The sequence below is a fragment of the Balaenoptera musculus genome, chromosome 11 (assembly GCF_009873245.2).
Source record: "Balaenoptera musculus isolate JJ_BM4_2016_0621 chromosome 11, mBalMus1.pri.v3, whole genome shotgun sequence".
NCBI lineage: Eukaryota > Metazoa > Chordata > Mammalia > Artiodactyla > Balaenopteridae > Balaenoptera > Balaenoptera musculus.
Genome location: NC_045795.1, coordinates 101,599,536 through 101,624,737, shown reverse-complemented (window position 1 = coordinate 101,624,737; position 25,202 = coordinate 101,599,536). Strand labels below are relative to the sequence as shown.

General features: G+C 49.3%; 1 protein-coding gene across 5 annotated transcripts in view; it reads right to left on the bottom strand.

The window, feature by feature from the left end:
• IQSEC1 (IQ motif and Sec7 domain ArfGEF 1) overlaps positions 1–25,202 on the bottom strand; it is a 331,819-nt gene that overhangs the window by 225,670 nt on the left and 80,947 nt on the right. For all 5 annotated transcript variants that reach the window (XM_036868761.1, XM_036868760.1, XM_036868762.1 and 2 more), the window contains exon 2: positions 10,082–10,111. In XM_036868761.1, the coding sequence (XP_036724656.1) occupies positions 10,082–10,111 (30 nt within the window). The remainder of the gene's footprint in view (positions 1–10,081; positions 10,112–25,202) is intronic.

Sequence of the window (25,202 nt, the reverse complement as noted above, 5' to 3'; positions counted from 1 at the left end):
CATGATATTATACATAAAGAATCCTAAAGATGCTACCAGAAAACTACTAGAGCTAATCAATGAATTTGGTGAAGTAGAAGGATACAAAATTAATGCACAGAAATCTCTTGCATTCCTATACACTAATGATGAAAAACCTGAAAGAGAAATTAAGGAAACACTCCCATTTACCACTGCAACAAAAAGAATAAAATACCTAGTAATAAACCTACCTAAGGAGACAAAAGACCTGTATGCAGAAAACTATAAGACACTGATGAAAGAAATTAAAGATGGTACCAACAGATGGAGAGATAGACCATGTTCTTGGATTGGAAGAATCAACATTGTGAAAATGACTATACTACCCAGAGCAATCTACAGATTCAATGGAATCCCTATCAAACTACCACTGGCATTTTTCACAGAACTAGAACAAAAAATTTCACAATTTGTATGGAAACACAAAAGACCCCGAACAGCCAAAGCAATCTTGAGAAAGAAAAACGGAGCTGGAGGAATCAGGCTCCCTGACTTCAGATTATACTACAAATCTACAGTAATCAAGACAGTATGGTGTTGGCATAAAAACAGAAATATAGATCAATGGAACAGTACAGAAAGCCCAGAGATAAACCCACACACATATGGTCACCTTACCTTTGATAAAGGAGGCAAGAATATACAATGGAGAAAAGACAGCCTCTTCAATAAGTGGTGCTGGGAAAACTGGACAGCTACATGTAAAAGAATGAAATTAGAACACTCCTTAACACCATACACAAAAATAAACTCAAAATGGATTAAAGACCTAAGTGTAAGGCCAGACACTATCAAACTCTTAGAGGAAAACATAGGCAGAACACTCTAGGACATAAATCACAGCAAGATCCTTTTTGACCCACCTCCTAGAGAAACGGAAATAAAAACAAAAATAAACAAATGGGACCTAATGAAACTTAAAAGCTTTTGCACAGCAAAGGAAACCATAAACAAAATGAAAAGACAACCCTCAGAATGGGAGAAAATATTTGCAAATGAAGCAATTGACAAAGGATTAATCTCAAAAATATACAAGCAGCTCATGCAGCTCAATATCAAAAAAACAAACAACCCAATCCAAAAATGGGTGGAAGACCTAAATAGACATTTCTCCGAAGAAGATATACATGTTGCCAACAACCACATGAAAGGATGCTCAACACCACTAATCATTAGAGAAATGCAAATCAAAACTACAATGAGGTATCACCTCACACCGGTCAGAATGGCCATCATCCAAAAATCTACAAACAATAAATGTTGAAGACGGTGTGGAGAAAAGGGAACCCTCTTGCACTGTTGGTGGGAATGTAAATTGATACAGCTACTATGGAGAACAGTATGGAGGTTCCTTAAAAAACTAAAAATAGGGGGCTTCCCTGGTGGCGCAGTGGTTGAGAATCTGCCTGCTAATGCAGGGGACACAGGTTCGAGCCCTGGTCTGGGAAGATCCCACATGCCGCAGAGCAACTAGGCCCGTGAGCCACAACTACTGAGCCTGCACGTCTGGAGCCTGTGCTCCGCAACAAGAGAGGCCGCGATAGCGAGAGGCCCGCGCACCGCGATGAAGAGTGGCCCCCGCTTGCCGCAACTGGAGAAAGCCCTCGCACAGAAACGAAGACCCAACACAGCCAAAAATAATTAAATAAGTTAATTTAAAATAATAATAATAATTAAAAAAAAAAAAAAAAAACTAAAAATAGAACTACCATATGACCCAGCAATCCCACTACTGGGCATACACCCTGAAAAAAACATAATTCAAAAAAGAGTCACGTACCACAATGTTCATTGCAACACTATTTACAATAGCCAGGACATGGAAGCAACCTAAGTGTCTATCGACAGATGAATGGATAAAGAAGATGTGGCACATATATACAATGGAATATTACACAGCCATAAAAAGAAATGAAATTCAGTTATTTGTAGTGAGGTGGATGGACCTGGAGTCTGTCATACAGAGTGAAGTAAGTCAGAAAGAGAAAAACAAATACCGCATGTTAACACATATATATGGAATCTAAAAAAAAAAGAAAAAGGTTCTGAAGAACCTAGGGGCAGGACAGGAATAAAGACGCAGATGTAGAGAATGGACTTGAGGACACGGGGAGGGGGAAGGGGAAGCTGGGACGAAGTGAGAGAGTGGCATGGGCATATATACACTACCAAATGTAAAATAGGTAGCTAGTGGGAAGCAGCCGCATAGCACAGGGAGATCAGCTCGGTGCTTTGTGACCACCTAGAGGGGTGGGATAGGGAGGGTGGGAGGGAGATGCAAGAGGGAGGAGCTATGGGGATATATGTACACGTATAGCTGATTCACTTTGTTATACAGCAGCAACTAACACAGCAATGTAAAGCAATTATAGTCCAATAAAGATGTAAAAAAAAAATTTCATGAGATAAAAAATTAAAGTAGACAATAGATATAAAAATATGATCAATAATCATTAGAAAACTCCATTAAATATTGAAAACAATTACAATAAAAAAAAGTATGATCCAACTCATTCTATTTCCAAAGACACAAAAAAGTTGAACATGAAACGACCGAAAAAGATAGTCCATGCAACCAGTAACCACAGGAGAGCAGGGTGGTTGTACTAACATCAGACAAATGGACTTTAAATCAGAAAAGGTTATAAGACACAAAGAAGACACTGTATATTCAGTACAGCTAGAAGATAAAACTGTAAACATTTTCACCCCTAATGACGGATCATCAAGATATATGAAGCGAAAATGGGCATAACTGAGGGAGAAATAGTCGGTTCTACATAAGAGTTGGAGCCTTCAATACCCCACTCTCAGGGATGGGTAGAACAACCAGACAGAAGATGAGCGAGGAAGTAGAGGACTTGAACAGCACAATGAACCAACCAGATCTAAGACACATGCGACCCTACCCACCAACACAACACACAAGTGCACGTGGGGCCTTCTCCAGGACAGACCACGTGTTAGAGTACAATTTATGTCTTAGTAGATTTTCAAAGATAGATATCATACAAGGTATCTTCTCCAACCACAATGGGATGAAGTTAGAAATCAGTAACAGAGGAAAAGTGGAAAATTCACAAATTTGTGGAAATTACATAACATACTCATAAAGAACAATTTTGTCAAAGAAATCACAAGGGGAATTAGAAATTACTTGGAGATGAAGGAAAACGAAACAGGACGTACCAAACTTAGGGACACAGCAAAACAGTGCTAAGAGGATAATTTATAGCTATAAATGCTTACACTGAAAAACAAGATCTCAAATCAATAACCTCACTTTGTGCAACTTAGAAAACTAAAAAAAGAACAAATTAAACCCAAAGCTAGCAGAAGGAAGCTGACAATGAAGATTAGAGCAGAGATAAAACAGAGAATAGGAAAGCAATAGAGAAAATCAACAAAACCCAAAGTAGGTGCTTTGGAAAGATTAGCAAAGTTGGCAGACTGTTAGCTAGACTGACTAAGAAAAAAAGGGAGACAAATTATTAAAATAGAAGTGAACGTGGAGACATTATCACTGACTGTGTTGAAATAAAAAGGATTATGAGCAATTGTACCCTAATGAATTGGATAACCTGGATAACACGACAAATTCCTAGAAATACAAATCCTACCAAGACTGGGTCACAAAGAAATAGAAAATCTGAATAGACTCATAACTAGTAAGGTGACTAGATCAGTAATCAAAGACTCTGGACAAAAAAAAGCTGTGGATCTGATTGATGGCTTCACTGGTGAATTCTACGAAATATTTTAAGAAGAACTTACTCCAAGCCTTCTCAAACTCATCTAAAAAAATTCAGGAGAAAGAACATTTCCAACTCACTCTATGAGGCTGGCATTGCCGTGATACCCCCCAAATATCTCTGGCCCATCTTCTAGATGGTCACCAGAGGATTTTTCTAAAACATCCAGCCAGAGGGATTTCCCTGGCGGTCCAGTGGTTAGGACTCCACACTCTCACTGCCGAGGCTCGGGTTCAATCCCTGATCGGGGAACTAAGATCCCACAAGCTGTGTGGGGCGGCCCCAAAACAAATAAAAATAAAAACAAAATAAAATATCCAGCCAGATGGGTTCTTCGCCCAGTGACCTGAATCTGGTTCCTGTAAGATCTTTCTATTTCCTGTTGTAAAGAGAGGAGCATTGGTGCCTCCAGAATCAGGCTGAACACATATGGACCCAATCTAAGAGCCTCAGCCCCCCAGGGATGGGCCCCACAGCACACAGACACAGCTGAAGGGAGTATTAGTGAACTGAAAGGCCATCCTGCGGAAACGGCACAGGACGCAGCACAGAGCCAAGGAGATGCAAATTAAGAAACAGGCCCTGAGAGACAAGAAATCTCGGGGGGGAGGGAAGGGAGGATGGAAGACAGCCACGTGGATGTCCCCCAAGCTGGGGCAAGCACTTCCTGCTCCAGCAAACATGAGCTTGCCTCCAATCCTCCCTCCGGATTCCAAGGAGGTGAGTCTCCAGAGACTGGTGGAGGGAGGAGAAAGGAGAGAAGAAGGTAGAAGTGAACTGAATGGTACTTCCTGTCACACACTGTCCCACCAACAGCCTCGTCTGACAGGCCCACTGGCTGTGGGCTGAGATCTTTGCTCCCATTTCATTCGCTGTATCTCACTGGTCTTCATGCCCTTAGTGGTTAGCATACAGAAGGTGTTTATTTTTTTTTAAACACATTTATTTATTTTATTTACTTATTTATTTTATTTTTGGCTGTGTTGGGTCTTCGTTGCTGAGCGTGGGCTTTCTCTAGTTGCGGCGAGCGGGGGCTACTCTTGGTTGAGGTGCGTGGCCTTCTCATTGTGGTAGCTCTCCTTGCTGCGGAGCACAGGCTTTAGGCGCGCGAGCTTCAGGAGTTGCGGCACGCGGGCTCAGTAATTGTGGCTCACAGGCTCAGTAGTTGTGGCGCACGGGCCTAGCAGCTCCACGGCATGTGGGATCTTCCCAGACCAGGGCTCGAACCCGTGTCCCCTGCGTTGGCAGGAGGACTCCCAACCACTGCGCCAGCAGGGAAGCCCCCAGTAGGTGTTTCATAAAGACTGCTGAATGACTGAAATTTGAGGCCTGGAGAGTTCAGCATCTGATCCCTGGTGACATGAGGGTAAGACGAGGAGAAAGGATTTGGATTCGTCTAAATCCACTGCCTCTACTCCTTCCATTCCACGGTGCTAAGAAGGATTTTGCTCACCTCCTAGGCCACCTGCTCAGCCCCTCGTCCGGGCTCTCTGGACACCGGACACACTGCGGGACAAGGCCCCCAGCCCTTCTCTCTGATTTGGAAACAGCTCCCAATCCATCCTGCAGGCGAGCGTTCAGCTCTGGTCACCCTGCACAGCAAACATTCCCAGCTGCGTTCAAACACGAGAAGGACGGGCCTGGACATCTGTATTTTCAACAAGGACGCCAGGAATTCTGACTTGGAAAGGTTTGGTGTTCCATGTCCTGGCTCCCAGGGAAGCTAGTTAGTATTTCTCAGCCTCAATTTCCCAGAGCTGAAAAAATGAGGCTAATAATTCACATGCAGGGGCGGGGCTGGCACAGATGAGGTGAGGCCCCAACCCACGGTGAACACTCGTTAAATGATACTTAATTCCTACCAGTGAATATGAGTTCATTTCAAGGGGTTGATGAGAGCCAGGGAGAGAGAAAATAACTCTTTACCCTGCAGAAAGTCCTTGCATCTTAAATACGGTATCAGCACTCTTTCTGGGCCCTCCACGTAGCTCTTCATTCTTTTCAAACTCCAAACTCTGCAAACCTCTCCTCTTTCCGACTAAATAAATCATGAAAAGATTCAAAGTCTGGGCCTCGTGAGCTTCCCCTGGAATGGAGTGAAAAGCAGACACGTGCTCCCCGGGCACAAGGAGCAAAGTCCTACGTTTGCAAAATGGTCAAAAATGAGTCATTTCATTTGTGGAGAATGAATACATCTGATCTTGCAAATGTTTCGCCTCGGGGAAAAGAAGCGCACGCGAATTCTCAAACAGCCTTCTCCTGGAAAAGCAGTTTCCTACTGCTCGGGGAGGCTGAGACAGCCAAGCAGAAAGACAGTGCCTCAGGTCACTGGAGTCTAAAGGGAAATAACCTCCCCATGAAGGGGCCCTGGGGAGGGTGAGAGCAACAGGGGGTCGTCTCTCAGGGTTCAGTTCCTTAACATTCAGCAAAGAATCAGCTCAGGGCGTCCATCAATACCTCACTTTGCCAGCCTAACGAAACCCAGACGTCAAAGGTGGCCCCTTCTGCCCACTATTTTTAGTGAGGGTTTGTTGTGGACGTAGGGATGTGAAGGATTCTCCACTGACCAAGGTGAATGGTCCACTTTTCTTTTTCCCTGCAAGTTCATGGCCTGAAAATATTTATGGGTCCTGAATTCAATAAAACAAACATTAGCTTGTCCATGTTCTATATGCAAGATATCATGCTGGGGCTCCAGGGATACCTAGTGATACCAAGGTAAATTCATTCCACTAAGGCCCTTGCGGCCTGCTGTGTGCCTGGCAGGTGCTGGCCCTACCTGGAAACGACCCAGGGCCACATCCGGGGTCCATTACGCTGCCCGGGGAAGTAAGACAGGGGCTCACCTCACTAGGACGCAAAAGCAGCATGAACTTGCGTATCAAAAGCAAGCACAGCAGCCACAGAAGGCAAGGGTGAAACCAAGCAGGACCCTGTGGGGCTCCTCCTGGGCAAGGAGCCTCTCTGTTCAGCCTCTGTGACCTTCCCTGAGTTCCAAAGGGCAGTTTAAACGGTTGCCAATCAGGGAAGGGAGGGGATGCAGAGACAAGGGAGGAGAAGCCAAGAAACAACAGTGCAGCCTTGGGGCAGGGTCCTGGTTCCCCCTCAAGGGATACACAAAACAATATCTTTGAGCTCTTTACAGAAGTAAAACCCCTTCAAATGGAAGAAGTCAGCATTCTTCATTCCAGAGGAGACCACCTGAGGCCAGACTAAAGGAACCAGAGAAGCTCATCAAGAGACCACGGAGACCAGATGAAAGGAGTGCAGGTCCCGCACACACCCCACCCTTGAACCATTGCTTTAAAACTCCTCAGCAAATCCTCCTGGGTGGGGACAACACAGTTTTCAAGGGCAGGAGTCCGCTGTGTCCCCCCCCCTTTGCCTGGCAAAGCAATAAAGCTCTCCTTTTCTACTTCACCCCAAACTGTCTCTGAGATTCGGTTCGGCACCGGTGCACAGAGGCCAGGTTTTCAGCATCAAGGGGTGGAGGGGAGGACAGCACTTCAGCCATGCCCCCCCTCAGTCCCCCCAAGCCGCTGCCTCCCTCAAAGTGTCAGGGAGGCAGCAGCTTGGGGGAATTCCGAGAAAGGCACAGGTCTGCCCCGTGGAGGGGGCGGAGCAAGCAGCACAAGTCACACGCACAAGCCGGAAGGCAGGCAGTGAGTCACTGGGTGCGTTTAGAAGGCGAGGAGCACCGCTGGGTGGGAGCAAGCAGGAGGTCGAGGGGGGCGTAGTGGAAAACCAGGCTGCACAGGTGGGAGGTGCCGGCCGAGGGGCAAAGGGGATCGTGGAGGAGACCCAGAGGGTCCCTGTTGCAGAGCACTCCCTCTGGCGGCCCTGAGGGCCGAGGGGCTACGGAGAGGCCACCCGGCGGGGTCTGGGCTCACTGACAGAAGAGACCCCACGACGCTCTTCCCTGGAAACCCAATTCTGCAGCTGTGCTGGGAGGCAGTGACCTGAGCATGGGGAGAGGACTGGGACCCATCAGGGGTCAGACCTGAGCAGTCTGGCACCTCCTGGTCCTGAGCAAAGGGAGGGCTGTGTGTGTGCGTGCGTGTGTGTGTGTGTGTGTGTGTGCTGTGGCCACACCGGCGAGCAAAGGGTGTGACACGTGGCCAAGGCCTGATGCCGGCGTCCACGGCCCCGGGGCTGAAACGCAGGATGGAGACGCAGTCCAGACCTGAACACGGCACCTTCAAGTCCTGACAGTTTCCACCCACGACCCAGGAGTGCACACAGCCAAGCGGGCCGGAGCCATCGGGGTGGGGTCCTCAGCCCTAGAAGAGCTGAAACGCAGCCTTCTCTGCCCGCGCTCCCATCAGTTTTCTTCCTTGCCTGGCTCCTCAGCGCCAGGGCGTCCTGCCGAGAACCGTCTGGCTGGAGCTGGGAGCATATGTTCACGCTGCACTCCGCCGCCCGCGTCCCAAGGCCATTCCTGTTCCCACCAGGCAGCCAAGCGATGCAGCTCCGGGTCCCTGCACGCGTCCTCCCCCCTCTTCCGAGGAGAGAACCCTCCTCCCTGGGCCCGGCTCCAGCGTCAGTGCCTTCAAAGAACCACCTTCCCGACACCCCTCCACCACCACCACGAGATGCTGCAGCTGGAGGTGGGGGACTGGCTGGGCACCCAGGCTCTTCAGGGCCATTCGCCGGCCACCTCGAGGTTCGCTCACCCTGCACACACCTCCCACCGCTACTCATGGGGAGCCCGGCTGGACCCACAGGTCTCAGGAGACCTCAGTGCAGGGCCCCATCTCAGCCGCAGCACCTTCTGGGTGAGTGTGTCAGTCAGAGAGGGCGGTTCTCAGATCCCAACGGGGTGGGGGGCGGGGGGGCGGGACCTCACCCTCCCCATCCGCGAGCCAATCCCCTTCCAGCGTCATTGCACACCCCCAGTGCCGGGACGCTCACTGCTCAGCAACCCACCCTCCCCTCGGACGGCTCGTGACTTTTAATAAGAGGTCATACACGTGGACAGTTCACAGCCCAGAGACAGCACAGGGACTCAGATGAGGCTCGCGGCCACCCCGTCCCCGCCTTCCCTGCCCCCCACCTCCCGAGAGAACATTCTACAGCTGCCTGTGTCCCCTGCCCTTGCCCCAGGATGTGACGTGAGGCCCACGCTCTCCTGCACCTGGCTCTGTTCACAGACGGCACCCCGGGCCTCGTCCCCGCCGGCAGCCGCCAGCACACCCCAGCACACCCCGCTCTCACAGCTGCAGTACTGGGATGTCCCTGAATGCCCGGCCGGGCCTCCTCCTGCATCTCCTGGACACCCTCTGTCCCTCAGAGCGTCTCCCCCAGCCCCTTCAGGCCCTCATCCTTGTGACACTCTGCTCGGTCCCCTCGAGTGTGCCTCTGCTTCCGGCTGGGACCCTGCATGACTCGGGGCCACCAGCCCCAGCCCCAGCCCCTCCCCTGGCCCCGCCCGTGACCCCTGCGCTAAGCCACAGCCGAGTGCATGGGGTACTGACTCCAGGGAGCCTCCCCGGGATGTAGTCACCTTCACCTCTGCCTCTGGCTCCGCAGGCTGCCCAGAGGACCCCACCCTGCCTGACACTGCCAGCGCCAGGCCCGATGAGCATCTCCTCCCAGGGGGTCACGGGGAGGTACCTACCCTCCGGTCTGCAGCCAGTGGGCCCCGGGGCCCCTGTGGCTCTTTAATTGCCTCCTTGCCTCTCCTTCCTGCCCCCACTCTCCCCACCACCCACTGTCTCCCATCCCCCATGGCTTTCTCGGCCCCAGCTCAAGCCTTGAGACCTTGCTGCACCAGCCCCTGGGCTGAGGCACTAACACCCTCCGCTTGGTCCAGTCAGAGCCCCCAGCTGGTAGGGGTGGGGAGGCGGAGGGGTCTCCGCCGCAGGCCCCGAGAAAGTACCATCAGTCTGCTCCACGCACCCTGGAGAAACACTGCGGTCCAGGCCGCGAGCCCGTCCCTCCACCAAACTCCCCAAAGACTTGCCCCACCTGCCCAGCCTGGCCTCAGGGGCTGTCTGAGCTGAGACGATTCTGGTCCTACGTGGGTCACAGCCCAGGCAAACCGGGTCACCATCGGCCCCGACGGGAAGGAACCACCACCAGGCGGGGTGACCTCTGTGAAGGTCACTCAAGGACCAGGAAAGCCCACGCAGTAAACTGGCGCTCTCGCTCCAGGACCCCAAGGCAGCACAGCACGGCCGAGGTGCCCAGGTGGCGGGCAGGGCTCTGATCTGGCCAGGCCCCGTCAGAGGGAAAGCGAAGCACATGGTTTCACCGCCGCCGCCCGCTCCCAGGACAGAGGCACAGACGGAGGCTGATGACACACGTACCTGACGCTGCGGGAGCGCTCTCCTTCCAACCTGCAACGAGAGAGAGCACACGCTTAGAACGCAGACCCTCCGCTGCCGCGGACCCACGCGAGGATGTTAGACGTGGGGCCCCTGAGCCCCGCTGCCCAGGATCCCTTCTCCAGCCTCAGCAAGCTGTCCCCCCACCCAGCCCCAGGGCCACCTCTAGAAGCTTTAGGGCTCCTCTCCCACCCCCCTCATGCCCGTCACTTCAAAGGTAATCGTTTTTACAGGAGTTGGGGAGCAACCCCAGAGTTGCAGGGGGAGCTACGGTTCCAGGACTCCGTGTCCAGGCTCTGCAAGGCAGCAACCAGACCGGTGAACGAACGAATGCGTGTGGGCGCTGCGCCGGCCTTGCCGCTGCCCCTGCTTGGTATTTGCAGCGTGTCTCCCCTCTCCCAGCTCTATTTTCAAGTGCCCAGAAATCAATTACACTGCTTTACAAAGGAGACAAGGCTGAATGTCAAGAAACCAGACACTAAGATCGTATCACGCGCACCTGAACTTTCATGTAGACCGAGAAACACGCGGAATCCATCAACAGCGACGACTTCTGCTCTGTAAGCCGAGGGAAAGGGACTTTGGGATTAAACAGCTCAGGGCGAAAGAGGCTGGTGGGCTTCCTGGGTCTGAACAAGTAAAGGGCTGCGAGTAAGCACATTTGGGACCTAATCCCCGAACATCCCAAATTGGATTTCACTGCCAGAGAGCCTGAGAAATAAAAACACGCTTAACCCAAAGTCAGATGGCTTTTCTTTCAGCAAGTTGCCTTTCCAGTCAGTCATCTTGAAGACTGGCTGCACGGCCCCCTCAGCACGGAAGCCGGGGGCGGCTTCTCCCACTGAGCCAGCCTGGCTGACCTCAGGAGACCACGCTGTGCCCCGTCCCCCTGTCTGCTGCGTCGGAGAAGACGTCGTCCCGGTGGCCTTTCAAGCTGATGGACAGGCCGGTGCAGGACCGTGTCTCTGGGACGCCGGCAGCTGGTGGCTGTCCAGAACACCATGTCCACGGCTCTCGCTGTAGCCACACAACGCCACAGGCCACGGAGCGTGTCTCAGCGTCACGCTCAGGTGTCTCATGTGTCACAGCCACAGGCCACGTCCCGTCAAGCCTCGGGTGCCACCAACGATGACAACGAGACAGGCTCCTTATTCGGTCCTCACTGTGTGCCAAGCCCTGGGCTGGGCCCTGACGCAGGTAATCTGTGATTTCCACAGCAACCTGGCAGGTCCAGCACGGTCCCCGCTGAGCACATGAGGGACTGAGGGTCCCGGAGGCTAAGTGTCACAGTCACATGACCGGCCAGTGCCAGGTGCATTTTGAACCCAGATATGCCAACTCCACCCTCTTCCTGCCAGGCCGAGCTCCTGACGCAACCTCAGCGGCCAGCAAACCACATTCTGCCGTGTTCAAAGTCTGGGCAGAGGTGACAGGGCTGGTGATGGAAGGGGACACAGGTTTGCAGGTGTGTGATTCCTGATCAGGAACTGGTTACCCAGGGATACTGTCATTTATAAGAAATGTGTATTTACATATTTGGTCATTCAGATGACCAAAGTGTTACCAAACGCAAGTCCATGTGCCCAACACACAGTGAATCCAAACAATACGAAAATGTCGCGTGTGGAGCAGAGAAAGGTTTATTGCAGGGCTGTGCAAGGAGACAGGTGGCTCATGCCTTAAAAACCCCCAAAGGTGAGGGAGGGGCATGGTTAACTTCTCGGTGTCGGATCCTTTGTCCTTGAGGTCAGGACCTGGGCAGGGAACGATGTTCCTGTAACCCTCCACCAAAACAAATGTTATTCTCTGTTATTTCTCTGACAAGAAAGGGCAAGGTCCCAAGGCTCGACTTTCGCCCTCCGAGGTCCAGGCCCGGCTAAGAGGAGGGGGTCCCTGCGGGGGCTGGGTGCCCTGCCTGGGAGCATCCGTCTGGGTCCTCTGGCCACTGCCCAGGCCTGGCTGAAGAGGCAGATCTCAGCTGGCGGCGCCCTCAGGGCCAGGTCCCCAGAGCCTGACCAGCTGTCATCGCCGAGGCAGCCGGGAGCCCAGCACCCAGCCGGCCCTCAGGCTCCTCAGGCCGCCCAAACGGGAGGCGGGGGGAGCGTGTGCCAGGTCCCACGGACCGCAACCCATGCAGACTGCTGCCGCCACTAGGTCGCGTAGGTGGGGATGGGGAGAGGGTCACCGCCACCTCAAGGCCTGGGCCCGGCCAGTGGGCAGCCGTGGCGAGGACCCTGCGGGACGCGGCCTGTCCCCCGGGCCGCCCAGCTCACCCGCCGGCCCGAGGCGGGAGGGCCTGGAAAGCCCCGGGGAGAAGGCCGTGATCCGCCTCTTACTGCGCTCTCCGCCGCGAGGACCACCGGTGGCGGAGGGTGGCGTCTAACCGCGGAGCTAAGGGTCTCGCACTAAGCTTCCTGCTCTCAGGGTCTTGCAGTAACGGTTTTGGTTGCTCAGTAACGGCCGAGTGCTATGGGCCACGCGCCTGCGCAAGCCCCTCTTACAAAAATATCTTTCTCATATGCAGTTGGTCTTCATCGACAGTTTCCTGCTCAAAGCTTCCAAAACCCTTGGAATTTCCTCAGAGATAAGAGCGGTGGGAGGAGCACGAAGGGGGACAGAGCCCCCAGTTCGCCACTCAAGCACCCAGGCCCACTGTCACAGGCGGATGAGCCTGGGCTCCCCTGGCAGCACCCAGCCCGCCCCTTGCTCTCACCAGCGGCAAGGAGACAGCAGGTAGTTCCCAGCTGCCTGCGTGTAAACCCCTGTCCAGAAGGACCCTGGACTCCCTTCCAAGTGGGCATCAGCGCCCACCATCACGGCCACACTGCCTGGACGCTGGCAGGTGATGAAGACCGGAACAGACCTTGTGCCCTCTCCCCCAGGGGCCGAGACAAGGTCAAACCAGCCCTCTGTCAGCTGGAGACTCTCCGAAGCCGTTCTCAGGAAGCCCTGGCAAAAGCCGGCACGGACGGGTTAGGTAGGCTGATGCCCGATCAGAGGAGCTGGCCAGTAAAGCTGCCTGAAGCTCCCTGACTCACGCAGCGGGAAGGGTGGCTTCCACAGATGATGCATCCCACGCCCGGAGCCCAGCAAGGGCCTGGCACCCAGCAGGCTCCACGGAAAAGGCTGCCGTGTGAACCCACGATGGAGTTGGCCCAAACCCCACACACTGAAAGCCACACACCGCGGAGTCACATTTACACCAAGGACAGCACATTCAGAGGACCCTCGGAACCCCAGGGCATATCGCTGCCGGTCCTAGGACAGAAGGAGCAATGAACGACGCAGAGGGGGGTGGGCAGATGAGGCCTGTGTGCGCGCAGACGTGGCGCCAGCGTGTACTGGGCAGCAGGCAGTGGGAGCAGCCCAGAGCCCTCTGGTTTCCTGCCCGTGAATGGGAACCAGGAACAGGATGACTTCCCAAACTGGCACGAATGGAGGTGAGGTCACAGAAGCGGTCTCATACCTCTCAACCCAACCTCAGGGGACTGTCCCCAGCGGGTCGTCCAGAGCCAGGACGAGGCTTCACATGTGTGATGCTCAGGTCAGAGATGCCTTCGTTTGGGATGCTCTAGACACACCTGGAGATAAGGATGCTGGCACAAGGAGTTTACTTGGGAGGTGAAGGCAAGGGAAGTGAGAAGACAAAGAGAAGTTGCCTAATTATGGCTGTTATCAAGCTGCCCCCCACGGTGGGAGCCCTCCACTGCAGGCAACAAGAACTGGTCCACCAGGGAGCCCTGGGGGCCAGTGCGGAGTTCCCATTCAAGGGGTAAGGCTGCTGCAGTCCTAGCTGAGTCTGCTCCTAGGGGACAGTAAGTCTCCACACTCCAGCCTGCCACACAGGAGGCCAAGGGGTCTCCAGCCTCAAGAGAAGACCCCAGGCACAGAGGTGCTGGCGGTTGGAAGTGAGAGGCTGCGGTGAGGGGCTCTGCAGCCCGCGCTCCCTGGACTAAGAGAGAGCCCCCTGCTGTCCTTATGATAACACCATGGAGAACTGAGCCGCCATGTGGACTTCAGAATGTCAAGGGTACAAGCGATCATTTCGTCCTCTTGTTTCACTTCTGTGGCGGATCCTGCTGACTCATTCAACATGTGTGCCAACCCCTCCTTCCATGCCTTGTGTATGTTAGCCTCCGGAAAACTGAAACCTTGCATCTAGAGTTCGGCAGGTGACCTGAGGTCCTCTGGACAGATGTCTATGTAAGATTTAAAAGGTGGAAGCAAACAACACAGGGTGGTGGAGGGATGGGGCTCCTGGCTGGCAAGGAACAGAGGGGTCTGGGCCTGAGCATTACAGACAGTGGGGTTTCCATGGCAACAGGGTCAGGTGGGGGTAGGCGACTGTCCAGGCTGTGTTGTCCCTGGCTATGGGGCATCCAATCTTGGTCCCCTGGCAGTCCTGGAATCTCAGTCCTAACACCCAGGAATAAGTCCTCTCCTGCTCAAATCAGAAAGAGTGGATTCTGTCGTCTAGAACTAATCACTGTGACTGATACAAATTCAGATTCTGAAATCACCTCCATTGTTTTTCCTGTGTGGAAGAAATACAGAAACGTTTAAGATAAACAAGTAAAAATCATCTGTAATCCACCACCTGGAGGTACTGAAACACATCGAGACACACAGTAATCAAATTGACAAAAATTAAAGAGAAAGAAAAATTATTGAAGGCAACGTGGGAAAAATGACAAATAACATACAAGGGAACTCCCATAAGGTTAACAGCTGATTTCTCAGCAGAAACTCTACAAGCCAGAAGGGACTGGCACAATATATTTAAAGTAATGAAAGGGAAGAACCTACAACCAAGATTGCTCTACCCAGCAAGGATATCATTCAGATTCGATGGAGAAATTAAAAGCTTTACAGACAAGCAAAAGCTGAGAGAATTCAGCACCACCAAACCAGCTCTACACCAAATGCTAAAGGAACTTCTCTAAGTGGGAAACACAAGAGAAGAAAAGGACCTACAAAAACAAACCCATAACAATTAAGAAAATGGTAATAGGAACATACATATTGATAATTACCTTAAACATGAAGGGACTAAATGCTCCAACCAAAAGACACAGGCTCGCTGAATGGATACAAAAACAAGACCCATATATATGCTGTCTACAAGAGACCCACTTCAGACCTAGGGACACATACAGACTGAAAGTGAGGGGATGGAAAAAGATATTCCATGCAAATGGAAATCAAAAGAAAGCTGGAGTAGCAATACTCAGATCAGATAAAATAGACTTTAAAATAAAGAATGTTACAAGAGACAAGGAAGCACACTACATAATGATCAAGAGATCAATCCAAGAAGATATAACAATTATAAATATATATGCACCCAACACAGGAGCACCTCAATACATAAGGCAACTTCTAACAGCTATAAAAGAGGAAATCGACCTTAACACAATAATAACGGGGGACTTTAACACCTCACTTACACCAATGGACAGATCATCCAAACAGAAAATTAATAAGGAAACACAAGCTTTAAATGACACAATAGACCAGATAGATTTAATTGATATTTATAGGACATTCCATCCAAAAACAGCAGATTACACTTTCTTCTCAAGTGCGCACAGAACATTCTCCAGGATAGATCACATCTTGGGTCACAAATCAAGCCTTGGTAAATTTAAAAAAACTGAAATCATATCAAGCATCTTTTCTGACCACAACGCTATGAGATTAGAAATCAATTACAGGGGGAAAAAAACCGTAAAAATCACAAACACATGGAGATTAAACAATACATTACTAAATAACCAAGAGATCACTGAAGAAATCAAAGAGGAAATAAAAAAATACCTACAAACAAATTACAATGAAACCACGATGATCCAAAACCTATGGGATGCAGCAAAAGCACTTCTAAGAGGGAAGTTTATAGCAATACAAGCCTACCTCAAGAAACAAGAAAAATCTCAAATAAACAATCTAACCTTACACCTAAAGGAACTAGAGAAGGAAGAACAAAGAAAAACCCCAAAGTTAGTAGAAGGAAAGAAATCATAAAGATCAGAGCAGAAATAAATGAAATAGAAACAAAGAAAACAATAGTAAAGATCAATAAAACTAAAAGCTGTTTGTTTGAGAAGATAAACAAAATTGATAAACCTTTAGCCAGACTCATCAAGAAAAAGAGGGAGAGGACTCAAATCAATAAAATTAGAAATGAAAAAGGAGAAGTTACAACAGACACCACAAAAATACAAAGCAACCTAAGAGACTACTACAAGCAACTCTATGCCAATAAAATGGACAACCTGGAAGAAATGGACAAATTCTTAGAAAGGTATAACCTTCCAAGACTGAACCCAGAAGAAATAGAAAATATGAACAGACCAATCACAAGTAATGAAATTGAAACTGTGATTAAAAATCTTCCAACAAACAAAAGTCCAGGACCAGATGGCTTCACAGGTGAATTCTATCGAACATTTGGAGAAGAGCTAACACCCATCCTTCTCAACCTCTTCCAAAAAATTGCAGAGGAAGGAACACTCTCAAACTCATTCTATGAGGCCACCATCACCCTGATACCAAAACCAGACAAAGATACTACAAAAAAAGAAAATTACAGACCAATATCACTGACGAATATAGATGCAAAAATCTTCAACAAAATACCAGCAAACAGAATCCAACAACACATTAAAAGGATCATACACCATGATCAAGTGGGATTTATCCCAGGAATGCAAAGATTCTTCAATATACACAAATCAATCAATGTGATATACCTTACTAACAAATTGAAGAATAAAAACCATATGATCATCTCAATAGATGCAGAAAAAGCCTTTGACAAAATTCAACACCCATTTATGATAAAAACTCTCCAGAAAGTGGGCATAGAGGGAATCTACCTCAACATAATAAAGGCCATATACGACAAACCCACAGCAAACATCATTCTCAATGGTGAAAAACTGAAAGCATTTCCTCTAAGATCAGGAACAAGACAAGGATGTCCACTCTCACCACTATTATTCAACATAGTTCTGGAAGTCCTAGCCATGGCAATCAGAGAAGAAAAAGAAATAAAAGGAATACAAATTGGAAAAGAAGAAGTAAAACTGTCACTTTGCAGATGACATGATACTATACATAGAGAATCCTAAAGATGCCACCAGAAAACTACTAGAGCTAATCAATGAATTTGGTAAAGTTGCAGGATACAAAATTAATGCACAGAAATCTCTTGCATTCCTATACACTAACAATGAAAGATCAGAAAGAGAAATTAAGGAAACAATCCCATTCACCACTGCAACAAAAAGAATAAAATACCTAGGAATAAACCTACCTAAGGAGGTAAAAGACCTGTACTCAGAAAACTATAAGACCCTGATGAAAGAAATCAAAGATGACACAAACAGATGGAGAGATATACCATGTTCTTAGATTGGAAGAATCAATATTGTGAAGAAAATGACTATACTACCCAAAGCAATCTACAGATTCAATGCAATCCCTATCAAATTACCAGTGGCATTTTTTACAGAACTAGAACAAAAAATATTAAAATTTGTATGGAGACACAAAAGATCCCGAAAAGCCAAAGCAGTCTTGAGGGAAAAAAATGGAGCTGGAGGAATCAGATGCCCTGACTTCAGACTATACTACAAAGCTACAGTAATCAAGACAATATGGTACTGGCACAAAAACAGAAATATAGATCAATGGAACAGGATAGAAAGCCCAGAGATAAACCCACGCACCTATGGTCAACTAATCTATGACAAAGGGGGCAAGGATATACAATGGAGGAAAGACAGCCTCTTCAATAAGTGGTGCTGGGAAAATTGGACAGCTACATGTAAAAGAATGAAATTAGAACACTCCTTAACACCATACACAAAAATAAACTCAAAATGGATTAAAGACCTAAATGTAAGGCCAGACACTATCAAACTCTTAGAGGAAAACACAGGCAGAACACTCTAGGACATAAATCACAGCAAGATCCTTTTTGACCCACCTCCTAGAGAAACAGAAATAAAAACAAAAATAAACAAATGGGACCTAATGAAACTTAAAAGCTTTTGCACAGCAAAGGAAACCACAAACAAGATGAAAAGACGACCCTCAGAATGGGAGAAAGTATTTGCAAACGAAGCAACTGACAAAGGATTAATCTCCAAAATATATAAGCAGCTCATGCAGTTCAATATTAAAAAAACAAACAACCCAACCCCAAAATGGGCAGAAGTCCTAAAGAGACATTTCTCCAGAGAAGATATACAGATTGCCAACAAACACATGAAAGGATGCTCAACACCACTAATCATTAGAGAAATGCAAATCAAAACTACAGTGAGGTATCACCTCACACCGGTCAGAACGGCCATCATCCAAAAATCTACAAACAATAAATGCTGGAGAGGGTGTGGAGAAAAGGGAACCCTCTTGCACTGTTGCTGGCAATGTAAATTGATACAGCCACTATGGAGAACAGTATGGAGGTTCCTTAAAAAACTAAAAATAGAATTACCATATGACCCAGCAATCCCACTACTGGGCATATACCCTGAGAAAACCATAATTCAAAAAGACACATGCACCCCAATGTTCATTGCAGCACTATTTACAATAGCCAGGACATGGAAGCAACCTAAGTGTCCATCGACAGATGAATGGATAAAGAAGATGTGGTACATATATACAATGGAATATTACTCAGCCATAATAAGGAACGAAATTGGATCATTTGTAGAGTCGTGGATGGATCTAGAGACTGTCATACAGAGTGAAGTAAGTCAGAAAGAGAAAAACAAATACTGTATATTAACGCATATATGTGGAACCTAGAAAAATGGTACAGATGAACTGGTTTGCAGGGCAGAAATAGAGACACAGATGTAGAGAACAAACGTATGGACACCAAGGGGGGAAAGTGGTGCGGGGGTGGTGGTGGGATGAATTAGGAGATTGGGATTGACATGTATACACTGATATGTATAAAATAGATAACTAATAAGAACCTGCTGTATAAAAAATAAATAAAATAAAATTTAAAAATTCCAGAAATAAAAGACAAATAACAATCCATACATCAAAAAAAAAAAAACCACCTGTAATCCACCACCTGGAGGTACTGTAATATATTTGCATGTTTATCTCCAGGCTTTGTTTTTTTATTATTATTTTTATATAGTCAAAATGATGCAGTTTATATCATTCTATTTATGCCAGCTCTGCTCACTTAATGTGGATTATGAACATCCCAGCAGCCTTGGCCACGAGGCCTTCAGCTCCCTAGACCAAGTCAGGTTCCTCTCCATCCACTCTTTTTCATTTATTTATTTATTTTTAAATTACTGTATTGAGGTATAATTGACACAGAAAAAGCTGTATGTATTTAGATGACTTTGGAGATAAGTATATGTCTGTGACACCATCACCACAATCAATGCCATAAACATATCCATCACCTCCAGAAGTTTCCTCCACCCCCTTTATTTACTGTTTTTTTTGTGATAAGAATACTTAACAGAAGATCTATCCTCTTAGGCAAGTTCCAAGCATTTAATAAGGCATTATTATCTCTACGGACTATGCCATGCAAATCTCTAGAACTTACTCATGTTGCACGACTGAAACTTTGTACCCTTTGACCATCGCCTGTGCATTTCCCTCTCCCCAGCCGCTGGCAGCCACTGCTCTACTCTCTTCTATGAGTTTGACTATTTTAGATCCCTCATATAAGTGGCATTATGTAGAATTTGTCCTTCTGACATTTCACTGAGCATCACACCCTCCAGGTTTATCCATGTTGTGACATGACAGGATTCCCTTTTTTTAAGGCAGAATAATAGTCCGTTGCATGTATATATCATATTTTCTTCATCCATTCATCAGTCAATGCACATTTAGGTTGCTTCCGTGTCTTGGCTATTGTGAACAATGATGCAATGAACAGGGGGGCAGATATCTCCTTGAGATCCTGATTTCAATTCCTTTGTGTACATACTCAGAAGTGGGATTGCTGGATCATATGGTAGCTCTATTTCTAATTTTTTTTTTTCTTTTTTTTTCAGTAGTTGTGGCTCACAGGCCTAGTTGCTCCGCGGCATGTGGGATCTTCCCAGACCAGGGCTTGAACCCGTGTCCCCTGAATCGGCAGGCAGATTCTCAACCACTGCGCCACCAGGGAAGCCCCTCTATTTCTAATTTTTTGTCCGGCTTTGGTGTCAGAGTAATGCTGGCTCATGAAATTAGTTCAGAAGGGTTCCTTCTTCTATTTTTTGGAAGGGTTTAAGAAGGATTGGTATTAATTCTTATTTAAATGTTTGGTAGATTTCCCCTGTGAAGACATCTGGTCCTGGGTTTTTCTTTGTTGGTTTTTCTTTTTTTCTGGTCCTGGTAATTCAGCTCTTTCAATTCTCCATATTTATTATTGGTCCGTTCAGGCTTTCTATTTCTTCTTCATTCCATTTTGGTAGGTTGCATGTTTCTAGGAATTTATCCATCTCTTCTAGGTTGTCTAATTTATTGACATAGAATTGTTCACAATAGTCTCTTACAGTCTTTGTGCAGAGCATTCTTTGTCCCTGACTCTGGTGATGTTGTTCAGTAACGTCCCCGAAGTAGAAATATTGGCTGCATCATAGAGCATGAATATGGTTAAGGCTCCTTCATACACAGGGCCACACTGCACCCAGGAAGACCTAAGTGCCACCCCCCTTGAATGTGAGGGCTAAGAGACAAGAGATGAATCTTTAGAGCAGCGGTGCACATGGATCACCTGAAGATCTGATTAAAATTCAGACTGTGATACAGGAGGTGGGGAGTGGGGCCTGAGACACTGCATTTCTAACAAGTTCCCCGGAGAATCCCCCCAGAGGGCCTCAGCCTGTCTGCTCTTCCCTGTCAGTATCTGGGCTCCATACTGACACAGCCCCTGGGCACCTGTGCCTCAGCCTCCAAGGCAGCAGCCCCAGCAGCAAAGCCTGTGCTTGTTTCCACCCTGCTTGCCTCAAGCCCTGTCTCCATTTGGCTCTCAACTCCAGGCTCCATGACCCCTGACCCCTGATGTATGTGTGGTTCTTAGGGGTTCTGAGTTGGGTTCTCCACTCCGTGTGGGGTGAACTTATCCCCTCAGACCCAGGATGCTCCCCTGCCCTGGGTGGGGTAGGGGACGTCTGTGACTGCCTTTCCTGCCTGCCCTCTGTCTCCTCATCTTATGCCAATAGTACCTCTTTTTTATTCTGAAGACGCTCAGCTACCCACCCAGCCTTTCCTAGTCCACGTGGTTTAGGGGAAGTTAACCCTCCATAATATCAGAATCAAAAGGTGAACGTATAACCTAGATCTGGCCACTCAACAGATTTCATCGCCTTCGTTTCAGTCACCTGTTTGAGGATGAACATGTGACCTGGGCCCAGCAAACCCATGCCAGGATTTACAACAGAACTACTGTGGATGAGAAGCTCTCTGCCCTCTGCGGGGGCTGCCAGGGCCACGACATGCAGCTCACAGCCCGGAGAGTGAGCCCAACATGGAGAACAGGGCTAAGGTAACTCCCGAGGTCATAACTTGAGCCCCTAGGTCAAGCTGGACCTGAAGCTGACTTGATCTGGATGGGGGTGGGCCACCACAGAGCTAGGACCAAAGCCATCACAGCAAGGCACCAGCTTGGGCAGTGAGGCGTGTGTGTGTGTGTGTGTGTGTCTGTGTGTGTGTGTGCGCGCGTTCAGCACAAACTAAGGAGGCAAGAGGCTCCAAAAGAGAAACCCCACAAGTGTCCACAGCCCCCTCCCCACACACATACGTCACGCACACGCATATGGGCACACACACGGTCCAGGCCAGGGCAGCGGGGGTCATGGTGGGGGGACTGCAGCCGACAGAGAGGAGGGCCACTCCAGTCCCATGGGAGGTTTTACAACATTGCTGGTATCTTCGCCTGAGATGCAAAACAATAAAAATACGAGATGCATTAGGCGGCTGTCAAGTAGCTTAATGGAAGCGTGAGTCAAAACAGCATTTAAATATGGTAGAGCGGCCCATTTGGAGTCTTTAAACAGCCTCGTGTCTTTCATCTCTCCCTGGGGAGGAAGTCCACGCTGTCGGCACTGTCTGTCTCATATGTGAGTACAGGGCCTTAGTATGTACCCTCTGGGGGTCTACACAGGAGAGGTGGCCAGGTCAAGGTCACACAGCCCACTGGGTCCAATGCACCCTCTGGGGGTCCACACAGGAGAGGTGGCCAGGTCAAGGTCACACAGCCCACTGGGTCCAATGCACCCTCTGGGGGTCCACACAGGAGAGGTGGCCAGGTCAAGGTCACACAGCCCACTGGGTCCAGTGCACCCTCTGGGGGTCCACACAGGAGAGGTGGTCAGGTCAAGGTCACACAGCCCACTGGGTCCAATGCACCCTCTGGGGGTCCACACAGGAGAGGTGGCCAGGTCAAGGTCACACAGCCCACTGGGTCCAGTGCACCCTCTGGGGGTCCACACAGGAGAGGTGGTCAGGTCAAGGTCACACAGCCTATAGGGGCAGAGTGGACACGCAGACAAAGGTTGTCTTACTAAAACCCTGGGTTTGACTCACCACCAGAGGCAGGTTTCCCGGGAAGCTATGGAGGCTGAAACTGCAGGGCCCTCACTTGTTTGGCCCCTTCTCAGATCTGACACCTAATTCTGGGGTCTTTTTCTTAAAAAGCGCCACACCAAACTATATAAGTTCTATGATTTAGGCCTCACAAGGCATGAATCAGCCCCAACTCCCAACGGACCTGTTTCCCACTTCCTCTCCCCAAATCCCAAACCCAAGGGCGTTGTCATCAACTGGAAATAAGTACTGAAAGGCCTCCGTTTCCAGGGTATCTCTGCTCATCCTCAGTTGCAGTTTCCTCCCTATTTCTGATGATTTAGACACTTGTCATGCAAACGACATCTACAGAGACCCATTCTGCGAAATGCTTACACGCCTCTTGCAAGGTCTCCTGCATCTTAAAATAAACCCACATCCTCCTGCTTCTCCCTGGGCCAGCGCTCGGGGTCCCAGGCTGCAGACAGGGGAGAAGCTCACGAGAAGCTCCCTAGCCATCCACCTGGTGACCCACAAGAGCCACCCCCGGCTCTTGGCCTTGGGGGCCCCGTCCCCTGCCTTCCAACCTGCCAGGGCTGGAGGAGGGCTGGAAGTCACAGTTGCAGGTCCAGTGCTTGGACCTGACTCAGTTTCCACCCAGACATCTCCTCTCTACCTTCAGGCTTTATCAGACTCTCAAGGGCGTCTCAGTCACCAGACTAAAGGGACACACCTGCCCTTCCCACCCTAGAACAGAGGGGCTCCCAAAACTTGCAGCACTAGATAAGAGCGTGGGGGCCATTCACAGGGGCTGCTGCCCTGCCCAGAACCACGTGGGGCTTCTTACCTTCCTGCCTGGAACAGGTGACTCTCAGCATCCCTGGGTACCCCACGCCCCCAGGATTAAAGAGGACCTCACCTCTCTCAGAGTGACATGACAGAGGCTAATGATTTTGCAGAGCCGCTTGAAAAGTAATGGTGATGGTAATAATAATAATTTATTATTATTATTAACAACTAACATTTACTCAGCACTTATCACATTCCAGACCCTATTCTAATCAGTTTACAGGTATTAACTCATTTAATCCTCACTGCACCCTGGGAAGAAGGTAGGACCTCTATTTCATTTAACTCTTCCACTTTGGGGGCTGCTTTGTTTTCATTGCAAAAGGAATGCGTGCTCCTTGGAGCACATCTAACAGAAAAGGCACGTGCGCAGAGCAAGTTCACAGTATCCCCGTGCCTGCTCTCTCCCCGTCCATCCCGGCTCCATTTCCCCTCTCCCAGCACAACCAGGGCGAGCTAATTCATGTACGCAGCCTGTCCTTATGCCAATACATGCAAGCACATATCAGAAGGCTCCCTTAGAATTAGCTTCCCCATTTTGTGGATAACAAAATGCAGCTCAGAGAGGTGAAGTGACTTGCCCAAGGTCACACAGCAGGCAGACGGAGGAACTGGCACTACTTGACTCCCAAGTTTAATGGCAAAGCCTGTGACCTTACCCACTAGCCTCCACGAGTCATCAGCTTTGAACCAAAGGAGTAATAATAATCATAACAACAGAGAGTAGCAGCGCACATTCACTGAGTACTGGCCATGGCAGCGTTTCAGGTGCATTACACACATCCACCTAGACTTCCCCAAAGTCCTGCGAGCTGGTCCTATGATTTGCACAGCCTCCCCCCGATTTCACAGATGAGAGAACCAAGCCTTCACGAGGGGAAGCCACTGGCCCGGGTCACACAGCTATCAGCTGTGACAGGCCAGGATTCAGACTCAAGCCCTCTGACTGTATCAGCCCAGGAAGGCAGTTGGGTGGGAAGAGGCAGGGTTTGGTCCTAAGTCAATGGACAGAATGGCCACTGTCCCCATCCTGAACTCACATGGGCTTTTTACAGTGCCTCCCACTGACCACCTCAAGGCCTTTGCACAGGGGTGGGTCCTCCCCTCCTCTCCCCTAGGCCTAGATAATGCCCAGGGCTTACTCAGGCCCTGGATGAGCCCTTGGGTAAATTCCCCCGCTCCCCGCTGAATTCCTGAAGCCGAGCAAGGCATCTGTGCACAGCAGACATGGGATTAACACACGTTCAGGGAACAGTGTTCGGTGAATAACGTGTTGCTTCAGTGGGAAGGCTGAGCCGGGCTAAGGGGACACAGTGTGTGAAGGACCCAGAGAGGCACTGGGCATGGGCGGGGAGTATGGCAGGGCAGCAGGCAGGGCCCAGCAGGACAAAGAACAAAGAAGTAGATGAACGAGAGAATGCTCTTTCCTCCTCTCACATCATGACGGGAGACTGAGGTTTAACAAGTCCAGATAGCTCTCTCCACTGCCCTTGTTAAAATCTTCACCAAAGAGCTTCCAACTCCCAACAAGAGTGCGTGAACGCTCTGAGTTTGGATGCCACCAGCAGAAATGACACTTCCAATACCATGGCCAGGCTGTCCTGACCGATGAGGCCGGAAGCTGGGCACCCCGGGACCAGCGCGCGGAATTACACGGTCAGCCGGTTTCCTGCTCTGGTGGGGAGAAGCCCAAGAGATTTCCTTC